The sequence below is a fragment of the Tauraco erythrolophus genome, chromosome 7, assembly GCF_009769465.1.
Source record: "Tauraco erythrolophus isolate bTauEry1 chromosome 7, bTauEry1.pri, whole genome shotgun sequence".
Taxonomy (NCBI): Eukaryota; Metazoa; Chordata; class Aves; order Musophagiformes; family Musophagidae; genus Tauraco; species Tauraco erythrolophus.
In genome coordinates, this window is record NC_141471.1 from 45,179,439 (window position 1) to 45,201,811 (window position 22,373).

General features: G+C 40.2%; 1 protein-coding gene across 2 annotated transcripts in view; it reads left to right on the top strand.

Moving 5' to 3' along the window:
* Positions 1–22,373, top strand: part of RBMS3 (RNA binding motif single stranded interacting protein 3) — a 721,097-nt gene that overhangs the window by 362,359 nt on the left and 336,365 nt on the right. For both annotated transcript variants that reach the window (XM_086614511.1, XM_086614510.1), the window contains one exon: positions 5,768–5,937. In XM_086614511.1, the coding sequence (XP_086470637.1) occupies positions 5,768–5,937 (170 nt within the window). The remainder of the gene's footprint in view (positions 1–5,767; positions 5,938–22,373) is intronic.

Below are 22,373 nucleotides of genomic sequence, written 5' to 3' on the forward strand. Positions count from 1 at the left end.
CTATTTAAGCTTTAAAATTATTTTTATCATTTAGTTTAGATACAGGGTAGAAAAATCATTGTATGCAAAAGTCATTTTTATCTGCAAAAGAATTAGGAATAGCTTTGGTTGTTAAGTTAAATTTTAGTAATATTTTCCCAATCTTTAAGTAATACTGCAGTCCTCAGTAGTGTCTTTCATCCAGTAATCACAGAACATGATATAAGCCTTGAAAAGGTAAGGAAGAATCATTACAGATTGGTAAACTGAGACACGAGGAATCTAAATGACTTGCTTGGGGTAGCACAGTGATGTAGTGGCAGTACAGGGAGCGTAACCCGACAGCTCTGACTCACTGGACGTCTTATATCCAGCAAATGGCTTTTAAAGGTCTTGGAAGTGATTTAGAGAAATCAAAATCCTCTTGAGGTGTGTTCTGGCTTTCCCCATTGAAAGGGCTGTGATGGAACAGACTTTGAAGCTTATTGTCTGTGTCTTCTGAGTTTACTTACATTGTTACATGCCATTCCTTTACAAATGGGAAACGTTTCCAAGTGGTGGGTTGTTGCTTCTACAGAAACAGTCCAGGAAGCTTTGTCACTGTGCAGAGAGGTTAGAAAATATGTGCACTATTACATCTGTTTGTTTTATGTTAGATGTCTAGAGGAAGATCTGCCTCTGTAGTGAAGCATCCAAGAGGAACTTTGTCTTCCAGGTCTTCGTTGGCCAGATAGGAACTAGACAATAGTCATGAATGGCTTCTGCAAGACTGGTGAATGCCCTGCAAACTCTGGAAGAAAATTATGACTCAAGCTCCTGTAACTGCAGCCTTTCTAAAATACACAAGGCTTCTGTGTTGCCAGTTCAATGTTCATCTTTCATTCGCTTTTCTATTCCACCTAGCTATGGATGAGAAATTCAGCTTGCTTTCTAGTGCTGCTCCTCACCGAGGAAGCCAGCTGAAGGCAGAAGAGTCGCTGTAGCTTTTATCCAATTCTTTTTATTATATTTGCCATACCTCTCTGTTTTCTCTGCAACTGTGATGACTGTCTTTTGCTTAATATGAGATTTGTTGTTCAGTCAGCTCCAAAATCCCATAAACAAACTGGTGAGTTGGTGGCATCCTCTCATCATTACTATAATTGGCCCTCCAGTTCTCAAAAATTACTCCTTTGTACAGTAGGGTGTAAAGAGAACAGTGTTTTGCTAGTGTGAGCTGTAAACTGATATTTGCGCAACTTATTTGTATTTACCTTACCTTATTTTATCCTCTCAATCAGGAGCTGAGGGAATTGCGTAGCAATTGGGCTCTAAGTGAGATGAATCTAGCAGCTGGAAAACGCTCTGTTCAGAGTGAAATGGATAGTGTATGTTCACAATTGCTTAAATAGCATGTTTTAATGTAGGGCTATGTGTTGTACTCTTTTTTTTTTTTTTTAATTCAAAATATCCACTGTGATATGAAAAGCCAATGTATCGGTGTTAATGGAGAGTCTTTCCAAGACCTTACTTTCAAGTGGATAAAAGACTACAAATTTGGGATGGCCAAAGGTGAATACAAACAAATTGGCTAGTCCATTAGCATAGCTGTCCAGCTGTATCCTAGGCTCTGAGGCCACTCCAAAACCACAAGCCCGACCGCCTCAGAAGCCTGCCAAGGAGCCAGCTGCTGCTAATAAAGCAGGCTCTACATACTTGGCATCTGGGGCATGTGATTCCCATCCAAAAGGAATTGTATGTGAAAAAATATTTGAAATTTGTCTTTTTAAATAGTGTTTTGCTTTGAAAGAAAAATGCTTTAGACTAAACTTGCAACAAGTGAAAAACTACGTAAGAGTGCTGTGGTTGCCACAGGAAGATAAATACTGTTCTTGCATGAGGAGGTTGGATGTTGGAAGGAGGATTGTTGTTCATTTAGTAACCAAGAGGCTTCTGGTTCAGCATTTCTAGATTATTGAGTAAGGTGGACCAAGGTATCTCATTATTCATTCTTAGCTGCTTGCTTGCCTGGGACGCTGTTTCAGAGAGCACAATGGTAGAGTTTAAGCACAAGAGTGTGTTTCTGAGACTGAATAAGAATTAAGCACATTAATTTCTTACTTTTAAATAATGAAAAAGAAGAAATTTCATTCATTTTTCAAAGATGAAAACAAATCCTATTAGCCAGCCATGCTAAATTAATAAGCTGCTTGGAATGATCTACAAACCAGTTCCTTCCCCCCACACTCCCCATTGAATAATGAAGCATGAGAATTGAAAAATGAGTTGGTTGCATTGGTTGTTTGAAAAATTAACGGCAAAGCTAGCTCTGAATTCCAGCTCCTTTTTGAAGTAAACCATGTACTTCAAAACCATTTTGCCTAATACTTTTTTTCCTAGCGCTGCGAGTCCTGCGCTCGGCTGTGTTGGCAAAATGTCTTTCCCAGATTTTTACAGCTGGGGGCAGGGTGTTTTGAGCCAGTCTGGAAGGCGGTGCTCCTTGTGGCTCTCATGGCAGAGAAGTTAAGTGCTTTGCCCCCAGCCACGGGGAGGGGGGGCGAGGTCCAAACAAGGGCCAGATTTCCTGCCGTTGGGTGTGCACGCAGCTCCTCAGGTAATACCCTCCTTCAGCATCCTCCAGGATCCTGTAGCAAGTGGTCCATATCTGGGATCATCATCAGGTTGCCATTCATTTTTTTTCGCTCCAGTTATTATGTGGAGATTAACGAACCAGACCCTTTGCTCATTTGGAGGCAAAACACATACTTCTGCCATCAGTCATAGACTTGTCGGCTCAGGAAACAAGAATTCAAAGCTTTCTTCTGACCTGAAGCTTTTAGTCTGGCAAGTGGCCAGAAGATGTCATCAGCCCTAGTACAGGCAATTTTGTAATCTTTCTGCGGATGGTATTTTGGGGTATTGGATATGCATGGAAATTATTGTGCGCTGCAGTGGCTGAGATTTATTAGTGAGGAGGGTTTGGAGTACAGCAGTGCTTGCTGGTCTGATCAGCATCCTCCGAAGCAGAGTACGGCCGCCTCTCTGCTTACCCTTAAAGAATCTCTGTGGATGCTGCTGTGAACCTGGGACTTTGTGTGTGCCTATTGTCTGAGCAGCTCTTGCCTGAGAGACCACCTCTTCCATGGCCTAATTCTCTGGGTATACTGGGGACTTTTTGGTTTTTTAGTAGCTGTGGCCTTAAAATCAGTGTAAATGTAATTCATGTTCACTTCTAGGTCCCCTTTCAGCAGGTTGAGAGGGATGAAATGTCTTAAGCTTAAATTAGAATTAGGCCCCCAGTGCTTTCCTCTGTGTGAGGATAAAGATCTTATAGTAGAATGAAAATTATTCTTTGTATTTCAAAGGTATATTTCCACTTGTTTTTTTCTTGCTTATTAGGTTGGTGTGAGAATAGGCCATTTACTCATTATCCCCTGCTAAGACATAAATAATAATAACAATTAATAATTAAAGTACATAGCACTTTATTGGTTTACAGAAAATTCTGTCCTTGCTTTACGTTGTTAATGTACGTTCAGTGTAAACTTAGAGGTGTGGAGTAAAACAGTAAGAATGTTACCTTGACCTTTTAAAAATCTTTCATTTATTTATTTATTTTAATTTTACACTACAAATGCTCAAAACGTGCAAGATTACCACAGGATATTTCCTGAGCTCTTGATATGCTAAAGCCAAATGCAGTCACATCTACCTCTGCTGTTGCCCTGGAGTGCCCAGAGATTTAAATCAGTATTCAACCAGGATGTTTTAAGATGCACATGTCAATGTATTTGTTGGATGTTACCATCACCTCCAGTTTTACCAGTGATGTCATGGCTGTGGTGTGGAGCTGATTTCCAGGATGTGCCGCCGGCACTGGGGCTCAGCTGAGTCCTTTCCCTGTGCTGCTACCCAGGGCTGCTGCTACAGCTCTCTATTTCTGGGAATGACATTGAAGCTTGGGTGAGTGGGGATTACCCAGTGATAAAATGCGTGTGCAGAGAAATATGATCCGTATGCATTAAGTGCTTTTGATTGTCAGCAAAAGTATCTACACAGATACTCGGGAAAGGAAGCTCATTGCCCTTTCTCTTTTACTGTAGATGAGAGTGAATGTCATTACTTGCTAGCATGGCAATTGCACTGTCTATTAAACTGATTTTTCCTTTTAATGGGTCCTACTTGAGTCAACCAAGCTATATTACAGAGGAATTCTGATGTCCTCATGCTTGATGATATGTTTCCCCTCTCCTGTTTAAAATGGGAGAAACTGGGGAGAAAGAATTGCTGCAAGCGTATTGTTTTATGTATTTCATCAAAGCCTCTGAGCTTCACCTATCACTGATGGTCCCTTTATGTTCTTCAACTTTTTTTTTGGTTCTTCTAGGTAAAGGGAGTAGTTTGAAAGAGTTTAGAGCTACTAATTAAAAAATATCCATCTACTGAGGCTCTGATTTAGTGTGTGCATAATTATACGCACTAAAGTAGGGCCACTGAAATGAAAGGGGCAGTTGATTAGTGTGATCAGAATTACTCACAGACTTAAATATTTAGTTTGTTTGAGGCCAAATCCAGAATGAGCATATTAGAAGTCCCGAAAGTGACATCGCTACTATAGTGAAAACTGTATATGTTTTGCTTTTATTGGTCCATTAGCACATCACAGTTAACTTAGCATTGGCCCAGCACTTACCTGCAGTTGTAACCGTGCATACTGCTAGCAGAATGAGCTGATCAGCTTGTGGAAGTGGGATTTCCCTCCTCTCAGCAGATGCTTATGTTCCTGGAGCTCTGACTGTAGTTACTCTGGCTGTGTAGCCAGAGCCTTGGCCCACAGCATCCTCCGGCTTCTCCAGCTTCTCCCCTAGATCTCAGCTTTTCTGCGCAGTTCACAGCGGTGACAGGATATGGCCTCCTCCTTCCAACTGCTCCTCTGTTTCCTGACAAGCACTCTATGCTGTGAGTAAATACTCTGATGGTCAGTGAGCTGGGGATAGTTGCAGCAGCTTAAATGCCCTGTTGCTGCCTGAGATCGGAGGTGCTTAGGTAATTCTTATAGCCTGCGTGTGTCGTCTTTCATAGCGTGTCTTTACCAGGGAGTTACGGAGTGTGTTGTTTTCCCTGTGAGAATGCTTCCCTTTTTAAGTGATGTTTCTCAGTTGTGTGTGGGTTGTGGTAAGGTTTTGAGAGCAGGAGGTTCTAGCCTGATCATCTTTTCCAAACCCTTTTTCTCTATCGTGAAAGACATCCGTAATGACAGTATTTTCAGGGTACTTTGGATTTTTTCCCCCTGTCAGGCTAACTCTGTTACCTGACTGTGAGTGTGCCGGATGCTCCTCATGTTTAGAAAAGGCTTACTAGGCTTCTGGCATCAGCTCCCATGCCTTTGGCCAGATACTCTTATTTTGGTCTTAGAGTATTCTTAAAGCATGTTGTGTTTAACTTCTTTCTTTAATACCAGTTACTCCCAAGTATCTGTCGTTTCAGAGCTTTTTTTATGATCTGCATAAAATAGGCTCATAATTAGCTACTTTAATTCCAGATTCAAAAAAATAAAATAATGCACTTCATAGACATGACTAAACCTGAAATCTCAACCCTGTTTTGCATTTTTGGAAGACGTTGCTGGCTTGGGGTGGGCACACGTGCTGAGGACACGGGCAGCTGGAGGTGGGGCAGGGAGCACAGGACAAGCATCCCTCAATGCATAGCTCTAGAGTTACCTGGGTAAAGCACATGAGTCTGCCATGCTTTTGTTTTCCAGTAACATCCTTTTCGTTGTGTGTTTTGTTTTTTTTTTTATTTCCAGCAGTCCTATGCACCAGCTCCCCACCCCATGGCTCCTCCCAGCCCCAGCACAAACAGCAGCAACAACAGCAGCAACAACAGCAGCGGAGAGCAGTTGAGTAAAACCAACCTGTACATTCGAGGCCTTCCACCCGGCACCACTGACCAGGACCTTATCAAGCTGTGCCAGCCGTAAGTGCACTTAAAATACTCAGTGTCTTTGGGTAGGAAAACGTCAAAGGTGGCCTTTCGGTTTACACTTTTGTATGTCCACAAAAAGACATCAGAAGCCTCCTGCGCTTGAAGGTTAACCATTATATTTTTCGTTTGGACAGCTAATTAATGCCTGGTGAAAACCTTCTGGTAATGAGTTTTGGGGGATGGAGAGGTGAGGGCTTTCACATAGATTTATGTTTATCTTAATCTGGTTTCTTTCTTATGTTAAAAGGAGAATTTGTATGGCAAGAAAGCCTCCCTTGTGGCAGACTTTATAGTTACAATGATCTGTGAATCATAACCTGGTGCACAACAAAACATGGGTGTTCCTTCCTCAGTCATTTGTCATATCTTTTGATTGCTGTGTTGCACATTACCAGGCTCAAAGATTGAGAAATATGAAACCCACTGAAGGTGGCCACATAGTAAATATCTAATTAACTGCAGTTCCACTTAAAACTGATGATGTAGAAAGTAGCACTTTCTACCTCCCTATTTATCTTGAGAGTCATGTTTGCAGGTCGTATGGATAAATATCAGTTTTTTTGTGTTTTATTACTGTTGAAACTGGAGAGGCAGCAGGAAGGAGCTCTTTGCTCCTCACACATCGTCAACAGAATGGTTTCCTAAAATGTTGCACCCTGTTACCCCTACTCGCTCGACTGAATGTAGTGGGTAGTACGAGTAGAAATGAGAACTTGATTGGATTTCCAAAGTCTTGATTATTATTGATGATATGTGGGAGGGGAATAATGCAGTTTGATATTCCAACCAGAGATCGTCCAGCTGGAATTCAGGATAATATGGCTTTTTGTGTTGAAAAAAGAACATGGAGAGATTTGAAAAATAAAAATCCACCCTTGTTACGATGCAGAAATGCAGTGCTTTTTCCATAGAATAGTCTATTGCAGAAGACAACAGCATCTCTGATGTTTTTCATCACAAATCAACAGTTCAATAGGGATCAATAAATGAAGTTTAGTCAAGTAAGGAAGAGTCTTGGGCTGATCAACTGACTTGAATCCAAATGGCTGTTGTTTTGAAGCTTGCAATAGGAGTAACAATTTAATGACATGTTACAATTTTAGGTCATTCTGTCTTTCCTGATTTTGACCAAAAATGCTGAAAGACTTTGCTAAGTATGCTTTATGTGGACGTGGCTGGCCAGGACTGGAACTAGCAGTCTTACTGAAATGATATCCGAACTTTTACAAAACTATGTGAGTTTGGAACTGTTCCCTGTGACTTTCTACCTACTAAAGCTGCTACAGGTAGAACCGACTCACTGTTCACAGGAGCATAGCGTGCTGGTGATTTTACATATTTCATGCAAGCTGAATTGTGAGTGTACCTATCTGACACTTGCACAAACTACATTCATTGACTCTTCCTGCTTGTGACAGTCACAGATAATCCCAGTTCAAGGGCTAGATCCTCTCTAGGTATAAGCTGACTGTAGTCTGCTGACATTCAGAAAGCTATTTTGCTCTACATCCTCTTGCAGTCTAACCCTTTCCAAGTTCAGACAAATGCTTTCAGCTGAGCAACTGATGAGGAACGAACTAACTATTCCTAGAGGAGCCTTACGGCTTTGGTGCTTAGTGCTGCAGTCATGGTGTGAGGCACAAGTTGGCTGTGGTACAAGCAGTGCTACTTCAATCATGAAATTCAGAGAGCACGTCCCTACCCCTTGTCTGCATATGGGAAGTGCACATCAAGTATCTGAGAGCTTTCTTTCGGCACTGTGGCAAAATTTTTAACGTGCTCTGCTGAACTTAATCTGGTCTATGATAAGAGGGCTTTGTCTTGCTTTCATGGAGGTCCTGTGTGAACAGGTGCTCTTTAAGAAAAATGCAGACATTAATTTTGCTGATTTTCTACCCTTTGGCGGAATAGAATTAAGGAGAAACCAGATAGTTGTTCTGTCTTTTTTCAGAATATTGGAAGTATTTGTCAAAGCAAAAGGGAAAGACAATACAGGGAAACTTAAACGTCTGAAAATACAAGAATTTATCATAGCAACATGTAAATTTTTAAAGTAATAGATCGCAAGATGTTTTCTTTATGTTTGCAGATAGTTACATAGTAGAGGTGGATAAAGGTCCAAATCCCTTCTTTCTTAACTATTTTTTTTTCCAAAAATGCAGAATATGTAGCAGCAATCTGCTGGTATATGAGCAAGACATACATTTGTCTCTTCAGAAATTATTGTCTTTTACAGAGCTCTCTCAGCTTACGTGGCTGGGGTCTTGTCATGAGCTAAAGACTTCATGTGGACACGTATTCACAAAATAGCAGAAGGTGCTGGCTCTTAAGCTTTCTGCATAGAAGTATGAGTGTAATTTGCTACAAGATGTGAGGTATAAACCTGAATTGGAATCCATAAACCATAACTTTATTTTGCAGTACAAGATTTTTGGAGAGCTCCATTTAAAGAAGGTATTCACCGAAGCTAGCTTATGCCTAGGACACTAGTTCCTCTAGGCTAGCTGCCAGTGCCTGAAATGAACCCTTCTGAACCCATTTCCTCTGCTCTAGCATGTGACAAGGCTGCCAGCAGTACAACTGTCACTTGCGATGTCTGACATTTGGCATGTCTGAGGAATAATGTTCTAAACCCACAATATTTCTCTCTCAGAAGTACAAGGGATGCTGGAAATGCTTATAGCTATGTATATTTGTCATAGCCCATCCCATTTCCAGGTTTATTGCAGCAAGGAGGCCACCCTCTAAGTGACGTGTAACATTTTTTTATTTAATTGCATTTTGCCAAGTGGGTTATGGAAGAGAAATCATTGATCAGAATTGTTTGATGAAGCACGAGGCTGTTTTGGTGAATCCTGCCTGCTTTTCTGTATTTCTGCTGTGTGTTTTTGGGTGGTGCGTATCAAACACTTAAAACAGCAGGCTGGAGTACCATTGATGCTTGAAGTGCAGAGTCCATTACACGTGATGTCAGACATTTCTGACAAATGTTCTGACACTATCAAACCTTTTATCAATTTAAGAGTAACCTTGTCACAGGAATCTGTCAGACTGTTCATATAACTAAAGGAAAACAAGTCATCATAGACTGCACAGTCACTGAGTAAATAAAAAAAAATGCTACTGGAAGATTTTCTTTTCGTGTAGTTGTGATCCTTGGTATTTGGTTTAGCGTGTGTCCAGCAAAGGTGCATCAAATTCTGTTTTGCAGCAGGGAGCTGTTAGGTTGCACTGTATCTTTTGGGACTTTATGCAATGACTCTGTCAAAGGTTACATGGAAAAAAAGCGAATAGGAGTGTTTGGCAAGCAAGAATATGTTGCTCTTTTACATATGTATCATCTTCTGGATTTTCATAAACATTGAGTAACAGAAATTCCGAACATGAACCTTGGCCTCTCTTAACCTTTCTTGAGGTTTTTAAAAAGGGACTTTATACCCATCTATGATCATATTGATCATCAGAACTTGTTAGTCTAAAATTTTGTTTTTAAATATTTCATGAAAATAATAAATATCACATCATTAACATTTATTTTTCTGGGATACACAGTCTTCGCTGGTGCGGTGGTACACACCATTATACATGTATCTTCCTAGTTAAAATACTCTTTTCATTAAAAGGAAAGATAATCAACCTTAAGATGTAAAATTACAGAAAACAGGCAGAAAAAATGTGCATGGTGTGTCACTGTACAAGCAAAATATAAATAATTATCTTTGAAATACTCATAATCTGTCACTCTTCATTTTCATGCATGGTGTTATGGTTCATCCAGAAGAATTCCAAAATTCTCTTTAAAACATACACAGATGGCTTAGTCCCCTGTTGGTATACTGGACACATCTCATTCTTAGTAACCACATCCCAGTGGAGATAGATTTCCTTCAATCTAACACAGAAATTAAACATTTGAGCTTTATTACTTTGAAACATTTTTCATTTCAAAACCTCGGTCTGTCTTTCAGGATTTTGGTCTTTCTGACTGTCTTTTCTTACATGTTTGCACTGAAGAAGACTTAGACCCAAAACTTATTTGAAAGATAAAGTAAGTTTTGGAGAAGAGAAAGGGAATTTGAGAAAAGAAATATAAACTATCTCTTCCTCTCTTTTCCTGCCTAATAAACTTGAAAAGTTGGCTTAAAAAGTCAACATAAAAAGAAAAAAAAAAAAAAAGCAGCCTTGTGCGTTGCACTATTAAGACATTGGCATGTGTTCAAAAGATAATCCCTGTCCATCTTGATTCAGTCATGAATTTTTCATGTTCAGTCTACTGGGCTAAGAAAGCTACTTCAAACTTTTAGTGTCTGATAGTTTAAACTTACATATGTTTTTACCCTGATTTAGTCCTCCCACCTTGTGCCTATAATGTAGCTTCAGAAATCTGTTTCCATCTGTTTTGTTGTTCTGGTTTGGATTAGCTCTCATCACCTTTCAGCAAGTTTTGACTTCTTTGTGGTCCAGGATAAAATTAAAGGACTTAATTAAAAACCAATAGTAAAAATATCTAAACCTAAAGAGCAGCAAGTCTGTATGCTGCTCAGGCTGACTTTTGTGGGAGATTGTCCTGGTTTTAGCTGGGACAGAGTTAGCTCTTCTTTTTAGCAGCTAGAAGAGCTCCGTGTTTTGGTTTTACTCAGAGGCTCGCTCTGAGAAGAACGTTGATAGCAAGTTGATGTTTGTGGTTGGACATGAAACTCCAAGGACTTTTCAGTGTGCCGGAGTGCAGAAGCACGGCAGGATAAGGGGGGAGCATAGCTGGGACAAGGGGGACACGATTCCCCTTGTGATTTGTGGTGGAACTTCAGACTGAGGGCCAAACTGGCCAATTAGTATTCCATATCATGCAGCGTCATGCCCAGTATAAAAGTGAGGGGCAGCCGGACAGAAGGGCTTTTGCGCTTTGGCTCTTTCGCCTCTTTTGCGCTTGCTGCGCTTTTGCTCTATTGCCTTTTTTTCTCTCTCTCCCAGTACTCCCACTCTCGGATACCATCTCTCTCTCTCTCTGCCCCTCTCTATTTCGGGGCCTCGCGTTCGTCCGGGATTGCAGCTTCGGGACGAGACGGGCTTCGCATAGGAGGGGTTGGTGAGCATCTACACTGTGTATTAAGTCATCTGTATTAAATTGTTCTTATCTCAACCCACCGGTTTCCCGTTTCTCCTTTAATTCTCTCCCTCATTCCTGGGGCTGGGGGAGGGTGAGTCAACGACTGTGGAGGGGGTGGTTTGTTTGCCGGAGTGGCCTAACCCACAACAAAGATGAGCCAGAATCTCCCAGATAAATGCTTTTCCAGGTATGGGAAATCCCTACTGAGTCATGATTGTCCTGAGTGTTGCTTTCTCTAAATACTTTCTAGATCCACATTTCATGTAGATTAATCAAGGGTTTGGGTTGTTTTTTTGTATTTTGGAGTGGTGGGGTTTTTTGAGGGAGAGGGAAGATTTTTTTTTTTTTTTTCCTGAAGGTATCCTGATTGTCTCCTTGACAAATCCTCAAGTGTGAGATTTTAGCCTCTCATTCCATTTTGAACTGTCCTTGGTTTTGTCCCTCTGGAATGTCTGAATAAATATTTAGGCTACCACTATTTGAATTCTATTAAAGGGCTAGCCCCAAGGATAATGTAACTGAGGTTATTAATTGAAAATACATACATTACTTAAATCCTAGACTATTTTTGAAATGATCTGTGTGCATTCCTTTTGCCCCACAGAAAACTGTGGAGTTCATCAAGGTTTCAGAGGGGTTCAAGGTGCCTTTCAGGACAAGGTCTCTTGTCAATAGCTGCAACAAGTACAGCATTTTCATTTAGACCAAGCTTTATGCGAAGTTCATGATGGCCATTTCTGCCGTCTGTTAAGGCAGCAAGAGTTTGACATTCCTGACTATTTTTTTTTCCTCTTTCTTTTGTGAAAATATCAAGAAGTCCATATTATATAAGAACTCATGAAATGAAGATGTGGGGAAAGTAAGTTCACTTACTTTCCTTTTTTTTATTGAAATGTTAATTAAAATAATTACTGTGAACTATAAATAAAATAAAGGTTAACACAAATAAAATCCCTACAGTTGGCTGCAAACCAAAAAGACCAAAAGAGTTCCTAGAATAGATTCTTTGTTCTGTACTCAAGTCAGATCAAATTTGTACCCAGTGTAAACTGGTGTTCTTATCCTGGTTCTGGTGAAGACAAAACCCAAACAGTCTGAGACTTACGTAGCAGTAGAGTGTTAGCCTGTGTCTGCTTCTGTATTTTTAAGTAGTAATTTTTGGACACGTAAAGGAATTTATTGTGTTCTGTAACTTTGTGTATGTTAAAGCAAGGTGCACTGTGGCTTCAGTGTTAATTCAAACTGAACTACATAATCTGTGTCTCACCTGCAATTAATATCAGCTGACACTGTTGCTCTGTGATATAGAAGAGATTAAAAGGGCATGAAGGTGAGAGTGCTCATTCAGTGGGATTAGCTCATATAGGAACCATGTGGCATCATATAGAGTAGTTCCTGCTTAAATCTTCATGGATGTTTTCGTTCAGTGTATCCTGGTAATATGAGAACTGTGAATGGCTCTGAAATCTGCTGAACAGATCAGTCTTTGTGGGAACCAAAGAAATGCCCAGACTTAAATGGAAAAAAAAAAAAAACAAAACAACAAAAAACAAAGCTCTGAAAAACCCCAAATACTTTGTTATTCCAAGTAAAATCAGGAAAGCAAAGTGTCAAGAAGGATGTACTGTTGGGCCAGCACAGCAAAGGTGTCCTGCTGGACTAAATATGCTGACTCAAAGCAATGAGGGACCTACATGAATTTCTTCCTCTCAGTTGTTAATGTGGTTATTCAGACCAGAGGAAAACACACTGATGGGTGAGGTTGGAGAAATCGTTATTTTTCTCGAGTTCTTTGTATCGAGGACTTTTCCTAAAAGTTTATTAAAAGGGTTGAGAAAGGGATAAGGAATTAATTTCAGGTTAATACTTTTAAGTCAAAAAGATCAGGAACCAAATGATGAACCTTAAGGATCCATAAAGTAAACACAAAAGCAGAGGAAACTAATGCCATGGATGTGATTTGTTAATTCTTGCATTCAAGACATCTTCATAGTGATGGTTCTTATTAATGCTATTAGAAACATTGTGGCGTTGCTCTCTGTGAACTTGTGTTCATTTGAGCGACATCTTGGTTTCTGACAGCTGATTTGCAGTTTTACACTCAGTTACATAAATATTGTATCTTTGCAATGTGTACATATGGGCATGGATGTGCACAGGTATTTTTTTTCTCTTCTACCTGATATCATTAAAAAATTATTTGCATATTCATTCCCCATTAAAATAATCGCCAAATGTCTTCCATTGTTAAAGTTGCCCCAGTGGTCAATGAACCCACCTTTTCCTTACCTAGGCTCTTTCATCAGGGAAAATAAAACTCTAGGTCAGCAAATGCCCACAGCACTACAGAGAGCTCCGTCTGGGATGTGAACGTTCCCGTTGTCAGGAAAAAAGGCAGAAAAATAATCTGCGAAAAGTAATAAATGAGCACCTGCACTCTTCTCTGTTTCGAATGGGCCCGTCTTTTCACTGGAGTGTGACAGAGTGTCAGTGAGAGTTTTTCTCCTTTCAAGTTGGATGAATCTGATTTAATGGAAGATAGTGGAGGAGGCAACCTTCTTAGACACTACTGCTGAAAACATTTCTTCTGATGAATTTTAGTTAAAGTCCTTGAGAAAAAAAACAACAAAGCACAACAAAACAGGGAGCTCATAACAGAGATATTGAGTCTTCTGTATAGCTGTGTGAAGAGCTTGAATGTAACAGCCACTTGTTTTGCTTACTGTGCAGGAAGGGTGTTGAGATAGAGGGCAAACACACTTAATGAGCTGCTTCTGACCTGTTCTGAGATGTGCGTGTTTCTAGTCTTTCCCTGTCCTCTTTCTTTCTCCACTTCTCCAGTATATTTTATGTGCAACCAGTCAACCGTGGCATCACCATCCATTCAGGAGACTATTGTCACCTTATTGGTGTAAGTTTTTAAGAGTCTGAAAATGCTCATGGCCAAAAACTGTCCAAAGGACAAGCAAGGCCTTCACAGCGCATGTCCTTCAGACAAATGCCTGGTTTGGTTATGTGGATGTTGCTCTGTGGAAAGAACTCCATGACCATGGGACTCTTGACAGTCTGAATTTTCCAGTCTCTTAAAGCATTCTGTAAAACTCTGATGTTTCTGCTTTCCAGTGAGGTTGTTGGTTGGTGTGCTGGTGGTTTGACAAAGGGTCCTTTACTGAGGTTCTTAGAGTCATTGTGGTTTACTTTAACGGGAATAATGGCAATGAAAGTTCTGGTTATGTTTGATTCTTCTATTTTGAAGCTCGCTCACATCTTTTAGATTTGTCTGCATTTTTGATATTTGTTCTCCTTAAGTCTGTGGTGTCAAGTTCAGTTGGTCTTTCTGGTCTGTTGTCCTTTGAGAATCGATGGCAGCAGTGGGAGAGCAGAATCGATGTGTGTATTACATGCACAGAGAACAGAGAAGGAAGTAGGAACTTCTCTGACTGGGATGTGGTTCATACTCATTAGGAGTCACAGACTTTTGGGAGAGGATGGAGACATACTGTTCATATTTTGATATTTGTGTGGCTGAAATGTTCCTGTAACCTTTCTCTAGAAGGTATGACGCAGATAATGTTCTGATCTGTTTGAGAAGTACATTGTCCTAAAGCTTTGCTGGAAGGAAACAATACCAGCTCTACTTAATAATCTCCCCCCTGCCCTCCCCCCGAAACAGGAATAACCTGGGCACTGCTTCCAGCTAATGGCAAGAACCTTAGAGCTTGCCTGTAATTTCTATACAAGGGGAAGTGGCAGGCCAACTTTGATGGCAAAGCAATTGAATATTATCAGTGCGAAAACAAAAATGTCATTGTGTTCAGCTGCTAGACTTTCCCATACCATTCCAAACAAGCATCGACAAGAGCTCTGTGCTATGCAGCATGCAATGTCCTTCATTCCAAGTATTTGGTAACTTCCCAGAATTATTTGTGTGACAAGTGCTGCTGTTAGATTTGTGTTAAAAACTGAAAAGTCTTGGAAAAAAAATAAAGATGTTCACTAGAAAAGGAATTTCTTAGAATTTTTGTAACTACGTCAGAGGTTTTATGTCTGCCTCGTTACAAAACAGAAACAGGAAGGATGGAATGTTTTCAGCCTAATTTTTAAAAGATGTTGATCTGACAGAAATCTGAAAAGGTTTTATCTTTCTTTGGCCATGTATTTTTTGGTGTTCCCATCATGAGCTGTAGGGAAAGTGAAGACCTCTGGATTCTGGTTCTCTTGGAAAGTACCTAGCCACAGCTTTGGAGGCAATCCCAAATAAAATAATGAAGGTAACAGCAATGTGGAAATATAGGTCCTATTCCAAAATAAGCTCTCTGCCAACAGACACCCAGCCTCATATAAGCTTCATGGAAGCACAGCAGTCTGTTCAAATAGCAGTTATTGCAGGATCACAGCCATGTTATTGTTTCAGTGTAATGCAGGTAATAAGTGCAGTATTTATGGCTATTACTGCCTGCTGATCATATATAAAAAAAAGAAAACGGACACGCTTTCCTTACTTCAGCTTCCCAGTTCAGCATTTCCCTATACTCCTGGGATTGTAATCCAATTATGAAACTTCAATTATTTTCTATAATTCACTGATTCAAGAAGAACATTTAACTTTTTTGCTTCTTTATAGTAGGGAACTGGTAATTAAAAGGGATAAAATAATTCAGATTCATAGAATTTAAGATCCAGAAGAGACCAAGGGATGGTCTACCACTATGTTCTGGTTGATTCAGGTCCTTAAATTTCCCTTATTTCCTCCTAGATTTGAATGTAGCAATTTATTTTGATGCAAAGAATACGTTCCAAAAAAGTACACATCCTGGATCTGAAGATACGAAAGCAACAGCAAACCTACTGCTGTTAATCACATTCCCTGGTCAGAATTTCTGACTGACTTCCAAGTCAACTTTGTGGTGTTGAATTTTACCTGTTGGTTCTTGGCTTAATTAGATTAAGGACCTTCTCTCCCTCGCCCCCTGTCCTCCTCCCAGATGTACTTCTGCACCATAATCAAGTCACTTTTCAGACTTTTTTCTTTAATAATCAAAATAGACGGAGCTGTTTAAGTCTCTGATTATAAGACAGTTTTCTCTAGCGTTTGAATAATTTATTCAAGGACTGCATTGGTCATTTAAACATTTTTAAAACTAATTATTTGAGGTTAGAAGTAAATTCCTTTTCCTGTTTATGGAGATTTATTATTATATGTAGTTTATGTAGCCCTATGCGTTTGTATGTGTCCTTAAGTGGATGAAATATGTCACTGGAACATCCATGTTCCTAAGCAGGAGAAACGATATTCAAAAGCTGCCGTGGTGTCCTAACAGGAGTGTAAGGAGGTGCAATATGTGCTCTGTGGAGATCACAATACGCTGGTACTGGCACTACGTCAGAAGCAGAAGCTTATCTCTCTTCTCTCTCTTAATCAAAGAGAGAAGCTCATCTCTCATCTCTCTCTTAATCAAAATTAAAGGTTTTGATTACCTTTAATTGTAAATCAGATGTCCGTCCATCCTTGGCTTTGAGTAACAAACAAACACATGATGAGAAAACTGCAGGATCCTTGAAGTTTTATTTTAAAAAGTAAAGAATTTGGATCTAAGCCATACCTAACTTAATTTTGTAGAACTTAATTTCTCTACTCATCTTTAATGTTTCTTGTCCCCTCTGCTTTACTTAAATCAACACCAAATTTAGGATTGTCAATTAAATGGAGTATGGCTATTAAGTTTTTTAATTACGCCACAATAATTTAGAGCAAACATTTCAAGATAAAGTTTAAGTGCCTTATGGACTGCATAACATGAATTCCTATCGCATATACAAACATACAGGCAGTTCAAGGAGCTGAAGGATTCACACAGGGCAATCTCTTGACTCAGAATAAAACAAGCTCAAAGCAATTGCTTTTAAACGGAAGGGAAAACTGATGGCTACAGTGGAACAAAATGGAATACAACCAAGTCATTGCTGGAGTTTAAATAAAAGCGGGGCGGTATACTGATGCCGTGATTTTACTCGTTGCCTAACATAAGAATTGAACTGAAGGTGTGCTTGATTTCAAGTCTTACAGATGTGGGGAACAGGCTATAATGATACAGTTATTGAATACTATCAGCACTTTTAGGACTTTTGCTTGTTTCATCTCTATTTTCAGCAAGTGGTAAGAAAAACCTGGCTTTGTTGTTAACATGGATTTGCAATTGTTAGTTCTTGTCAGGTTCCTGCTTTTGTTTGTTGGTTCTTACCACGCTTAGATTTAGAGAAACAGAAACAAGAATTTCTCTTAATCACAGGACCACATTACTTATCCTTGCTGTGTCCCTGCCATGCTTGTCCCCATGGTATGCTGGGGACATGGGGCTGCTGTTAGGTGTGCACTAGCAGCTGAAACTCCCACTGGTACTGGGTAAGTATAGCTCTACCAGCCAGCATATGAGGTGTTTCGTGGTGAGGAAGAGGTGGGTCAGAGTGGCAAGAAGAGTGACTAGAATATATTGCAACTCCTTGGATGATGTCTGTCAATACAGTTCAGCGTGTACTGAGCCAACTATGTGGAACAGACTGAAATTCCTTGTCCTCCCTCATTCTTTTTTCCATTACCCCCCATCCATTTTCTTCCTTAATGCAATCCTCCTCTAAAGAGGCATATTTTGCACAGTAGTCAGGCTCATCATTTGCTTAGTAGGTGCTGGTTACCGGTGCAAGAATATTGATGAGAAAGCTTGTGTGGAATCTCCCTTTGGAGGCTGCCCTAGAATTGTTACAGCTCACGTACACGCGGCACTTGAATCTGCGCAAAGATTCCTGAAAGGGATTTTTGAAGGACTGTGCCACTAGTTAGTAGCTGTCACCAGTGTGAGAGGCACGCTCTCAGCGGAGAATTTAGCAGCCCTCCGCTGCACCTGGAGTCAAAATGTCGCCAAGTAAATACATCTTTATCTTTTCAGAGTGCCAAGTCACGGCAGCACTGAACAGGACTTGGGATGTTGAGCTCATGAGAGGGATCTCGGCACTGTCTGCAGATTCCCAGGGCTGGGTGCTTTTTTCGGCCAGGGAACCTGCTGCGGCAGGCCGTCTGGTGGGGACGCGAGGCGAGTTCGATGTGCTGAGGGCTCGCAGGATTCAGGCCGTGTGCCAGCAGTAAAGTGCTCCTCGCCTCCTAATGAGGTGGCCCTCCAGTCCTGCTATCAGGAGGTCTGCAGCTGGTCTGCTTAATGGTATTTAGTAACAGTATGTGCAGTAAGGCATGCTCTCCTATTACACAGAAATCCACTAATGCTGGCATCAAGAGCGGCGGGTAATTCAATCACACCCACAAAAATGATATTAACATAACATTAAAGAGCTGTGTAGACTAGCAAAAGACAGGAAATTATGGAGTTCAGGCTTGAAACTTTATCCTTAACTCACCCATATTGTACCGAGGTATTTGGAAATTTCCATAGAGCGTGTGATTTTATGGAACCTACGGTGGGGTGGATTGTCCTGTTTGTCTGCAGAGGATTTCCTTGGCTGACATCAGCCAGCGTTAGTGAGAGTTTTATAAAGAAATCCTGGCACAATTTACAGAGCGTAGCTGGACAATGTGAGCTTTAAATATGCATTTCTTGACTTGGGCGGTTTACCCATCCCAGCATTTCTGAAGCGCTGCATCAGGCATTAGCTGTGTTAACTTTTTTCAGACCAAGTTGTAGTTCAGTAGCTAAGCCCGTCTCTCAATTTCAGAACTAATTTTTAGGGTTGTTTTATTTCTGTTCAACAGTCACTCAGAAAAATATGTTTTGTTTTAAATTTACCTTTTGATTTAAAGATGCTGTTTCTGTTGATTTGAGGTAAAGTCACTGGAACTAAGATGAATTATACTGGGGGGGGGGAAAGTTCTATACTCATCATTGAACATTGTTAATGTTTTTCCTCATTTTTGATCCTGCTGAAATTAGTAGTGCAACTCAGTAAGCAAGATAACCTTCATAACATAAAAATCCTTGGAATGTAAGAAGAGATGTTGACTACCCCATCATCTTCCTCGTGGCTTCCAGTCCTCCATCGTACCTCCTAGTGTCAGCAGGGACAAGGAGAAGTTCTTGCAAGGACCCCATGTGTCAGGGCGGAGCAGGGAGTCAATTTACAGTCTATCCACAAAAAGTTTATAGAGAAGGCTTAAACTGTTTAATGAGTACATTTGTTTTATTTTACCTATTGGCATCAGAGCCAAGCAAGAGATAAGGGAAGAATTGTCTGTCACTCCAAGGATGGGACTTCACTGCAATCAAACATGAGATTGCAGATCTCCCAAGGACGGTGAAGCCAGCAGGCACATTGCTTGCAAAGCAGCTAAACCAGCAAAAAGTGCAGCACCCAGATATTTTCTCACATCTTCAGGCAGGTTTTGCAGGCTGTGCTGAAATGCATTCTTGTGCTAGGATACCCTGATACCAGTGCCCAAGTAAAACCAACATGAGCTTGAGTCACAACTGATTTAGAGTTCATTCCCGCGAGGCTTTAGGAGGGAGGGAACTACACGATGGTCGTTATTAGGGGGAAATTTAAAAATTTTAATCTAGTGCAGTGGAAGTAAAGAGTGACAGAAACCAGCAAGAATTATTTTACTCTCGTAGCTCGTTTGGAGATTTTTTGTATGGTATTTTCTGGAGATGATGAAGTCTTGGTATGGTTAAGCTCTGAGGCTGTTCTGATTTTCGTTCTATGCTCTTTTTGTGCTAAGGAGCTAGGGAGGAGTGCCACTGTGTCTGTCTCTGTGGTGAACAGGATGGTCATTAATGACCATGCATAGAACAGTAGGATGGCTGTATCCTAGGGGAAATCAATTTTCTGCAGAGAGCCAGGCTTGTAAAGAGTAGAAAATTTCCACTGAAAGGGAGGAGGGGAAGGGGAGACAAAATTGGCAGAGCAGAGATTAAAAAATACAAAGGCTTCAAAAGTGAGGGAAGGCTCAAAAGGCTTTCTGTGCAAGGTAGATTCTCCCCACCTCCCCATCAAAATTGAGCAGGTCTTGAACATGCTAATCTTAGAGATGAGAGAAAGAATGGGCTTCTGGAGAAGCTTTGAGATGGGGGACATGGGGAGGTTGGGGAGAAGACTGCCTGGGGTTTAGACAAATGGTGATTCTTTTTTAAAGCACATTTTTCTTTCAGATGAAGAACAGACATGCAGAACTGAATCAGTACTGTGCATTTAACTTCCTGAAGGAGCATCTATATTGCCAATGCTTCTGGGTTTTAGAGCCATGCAGTGAAACCTGGGGCTAGGTTAAAGCTAGCTGAGGGAGCTCCATGCTTTCCTGCAGAACTGGAGTGACTGTGATGTGGACGGGTCCTTGTGTTCCTCATCGTGTGTGGGTGTAGCTGAAAATTCAGACTAGGGTCATTTTCTTCTGCCATTCTCCACTCTTACATGTTCATGTCTCTTCTCTGAATCACTCAGGTTTGCTGCAGCACTGAGTGTCTCTCTCAGCTTTGGGTGGCCCAGTGGCTATGAAAGTTCTCCCCCGCACTGCAATGGTTTGCTTCCCTCTCTTTTTTTCTGCTGATTTCCTGCTGCTTAAACCTTGCTGCTCCCTTACAGATGGGATGGAGAAACCTTGTTTTCCCTATGATGCTGTCATTTTACTCTCATAACAGAATTTGGAAAAAAAATTTCACGGGGGAGATAAGGGAACTAAACTGTAACTGGTGTTAAATATCATAATTCAGATAACAGCTTTAATAAGATTAAGTTTCCTTAGAATTCGTAAGTATGTTAGTATGTTTATGTATCTTAAAAATGTAAGCAGACATAAATCTTTAAATCTCAAAGAGGAGGATGATTCTTTTCTGACTCTGCTCAATATTAAAGGCTAAACCAGAGATAAGATAACATTCCCACAAACATGGAAGCTTGAACAAAGGAGCTGTTGTCCTGAGAATGTGGGAATCAAAAAGAAATTGAAGTCTGAACTTAGGAAATTGTCTTACAAAATGAAATGTTACATGTAGAGTAACATTTAATGACTTTCAGAAATTACAGAACAGGGGAAATCCATAGGTCTTTCTCTTGATCTCAGTGGTCTCTGGACCAAGCCCAAAGAAAGCAAAGGGCAGAGGCATCTGGGAAATGAATAGCTGGAGCAGACCTTTTCTTTTGCTTTGGCTTCTTATTCAAGATGTTGGTCTTTTGAGAACTTCCTTTCTTGAACAGCAGAAAGAAAAAAGGTCAGAAACTCCCATGGTCTGAGTAAGTGGGAGGAAAGGGTGCAAATGCTGTTGATGAATAAGATGTTTCAGGGGGGTGTAAATACATGGCCTGATACTGTTTGGTTTATGAGGGTTGGTGGCTGAGTGCCTTCAAGGCTGTACAGAGTATGAATTCAGTTGTTCATAGTTGTAAATATTTGTGGACTATAGCTCTGTTTCTTGTAGAATGTGTCTCTGACTCCATGAAGACTGGCTGTATCCTTTTTATGTTGGTTTTGTGGTCTCATTGCTTCTGATGGGATGTTCAAAAGGCAATCTTCTTGCTGCTAGAGGTGATTACTGTAAATTTTGTGTTATTAATTTTTAAACCCAACACATTTGGCAGATTATATTTTGGCTGCTGGAATATAATTTATCCATATAGGATATACTTGCCGTTTATGTGTATGATAGCAGTAGTAAAGTGAGGGGTGTCAGTACTTGGGATTTCATGAATCTTTAATTCCAGCTCTTTTTATGAAGCAGGGAATAGAACACAGGGCAGATTTGTTCATTTTTGTTATTTTATATATATATTTTTTTTTTCTTTGCAAAGTTGTTTTCTGGGACCCAAAACATGCAACTATCAACCAATGTTTTTTCCCTAGCTGAGGATATTCACTAATATTTGATGAAGATGTTGCCCTTGGTGTTGCCAACCCTCAGAAGTTTATTGCGAGGTTCACAATATTTGTTTCTTAAACCCTTAGATCCTGAGGCATATGATAAGGTAGGAATCTCGGCTTTCAATTTTTTGAGAAATGTTAGGTTTCTCTCCTTCATAGCTGTAAAGAGAGGCATGAAAATACAACCCGAGTCTATCACAAAGGCTTTAAATATATATGAAAAACAAAAGGATATCTCAAATATATTTATTTCCTAGTTATTTTTGAATACCAAAAGTTAATTTCATAACTTTTTGGTGTATTAATGAGAAATAGGAATTGTCAGTACTGTACTACTTGGTCCATTACAGGAAGAATTGTGGGTTTATTCCAGTGAATCGCTGTTCTCTCTCTCAAAGTATGCCCAATACTCAGAATGAAGTCTCAGTTTTTCCACTGGTTTGAAGATTGTATATTATTTAATTA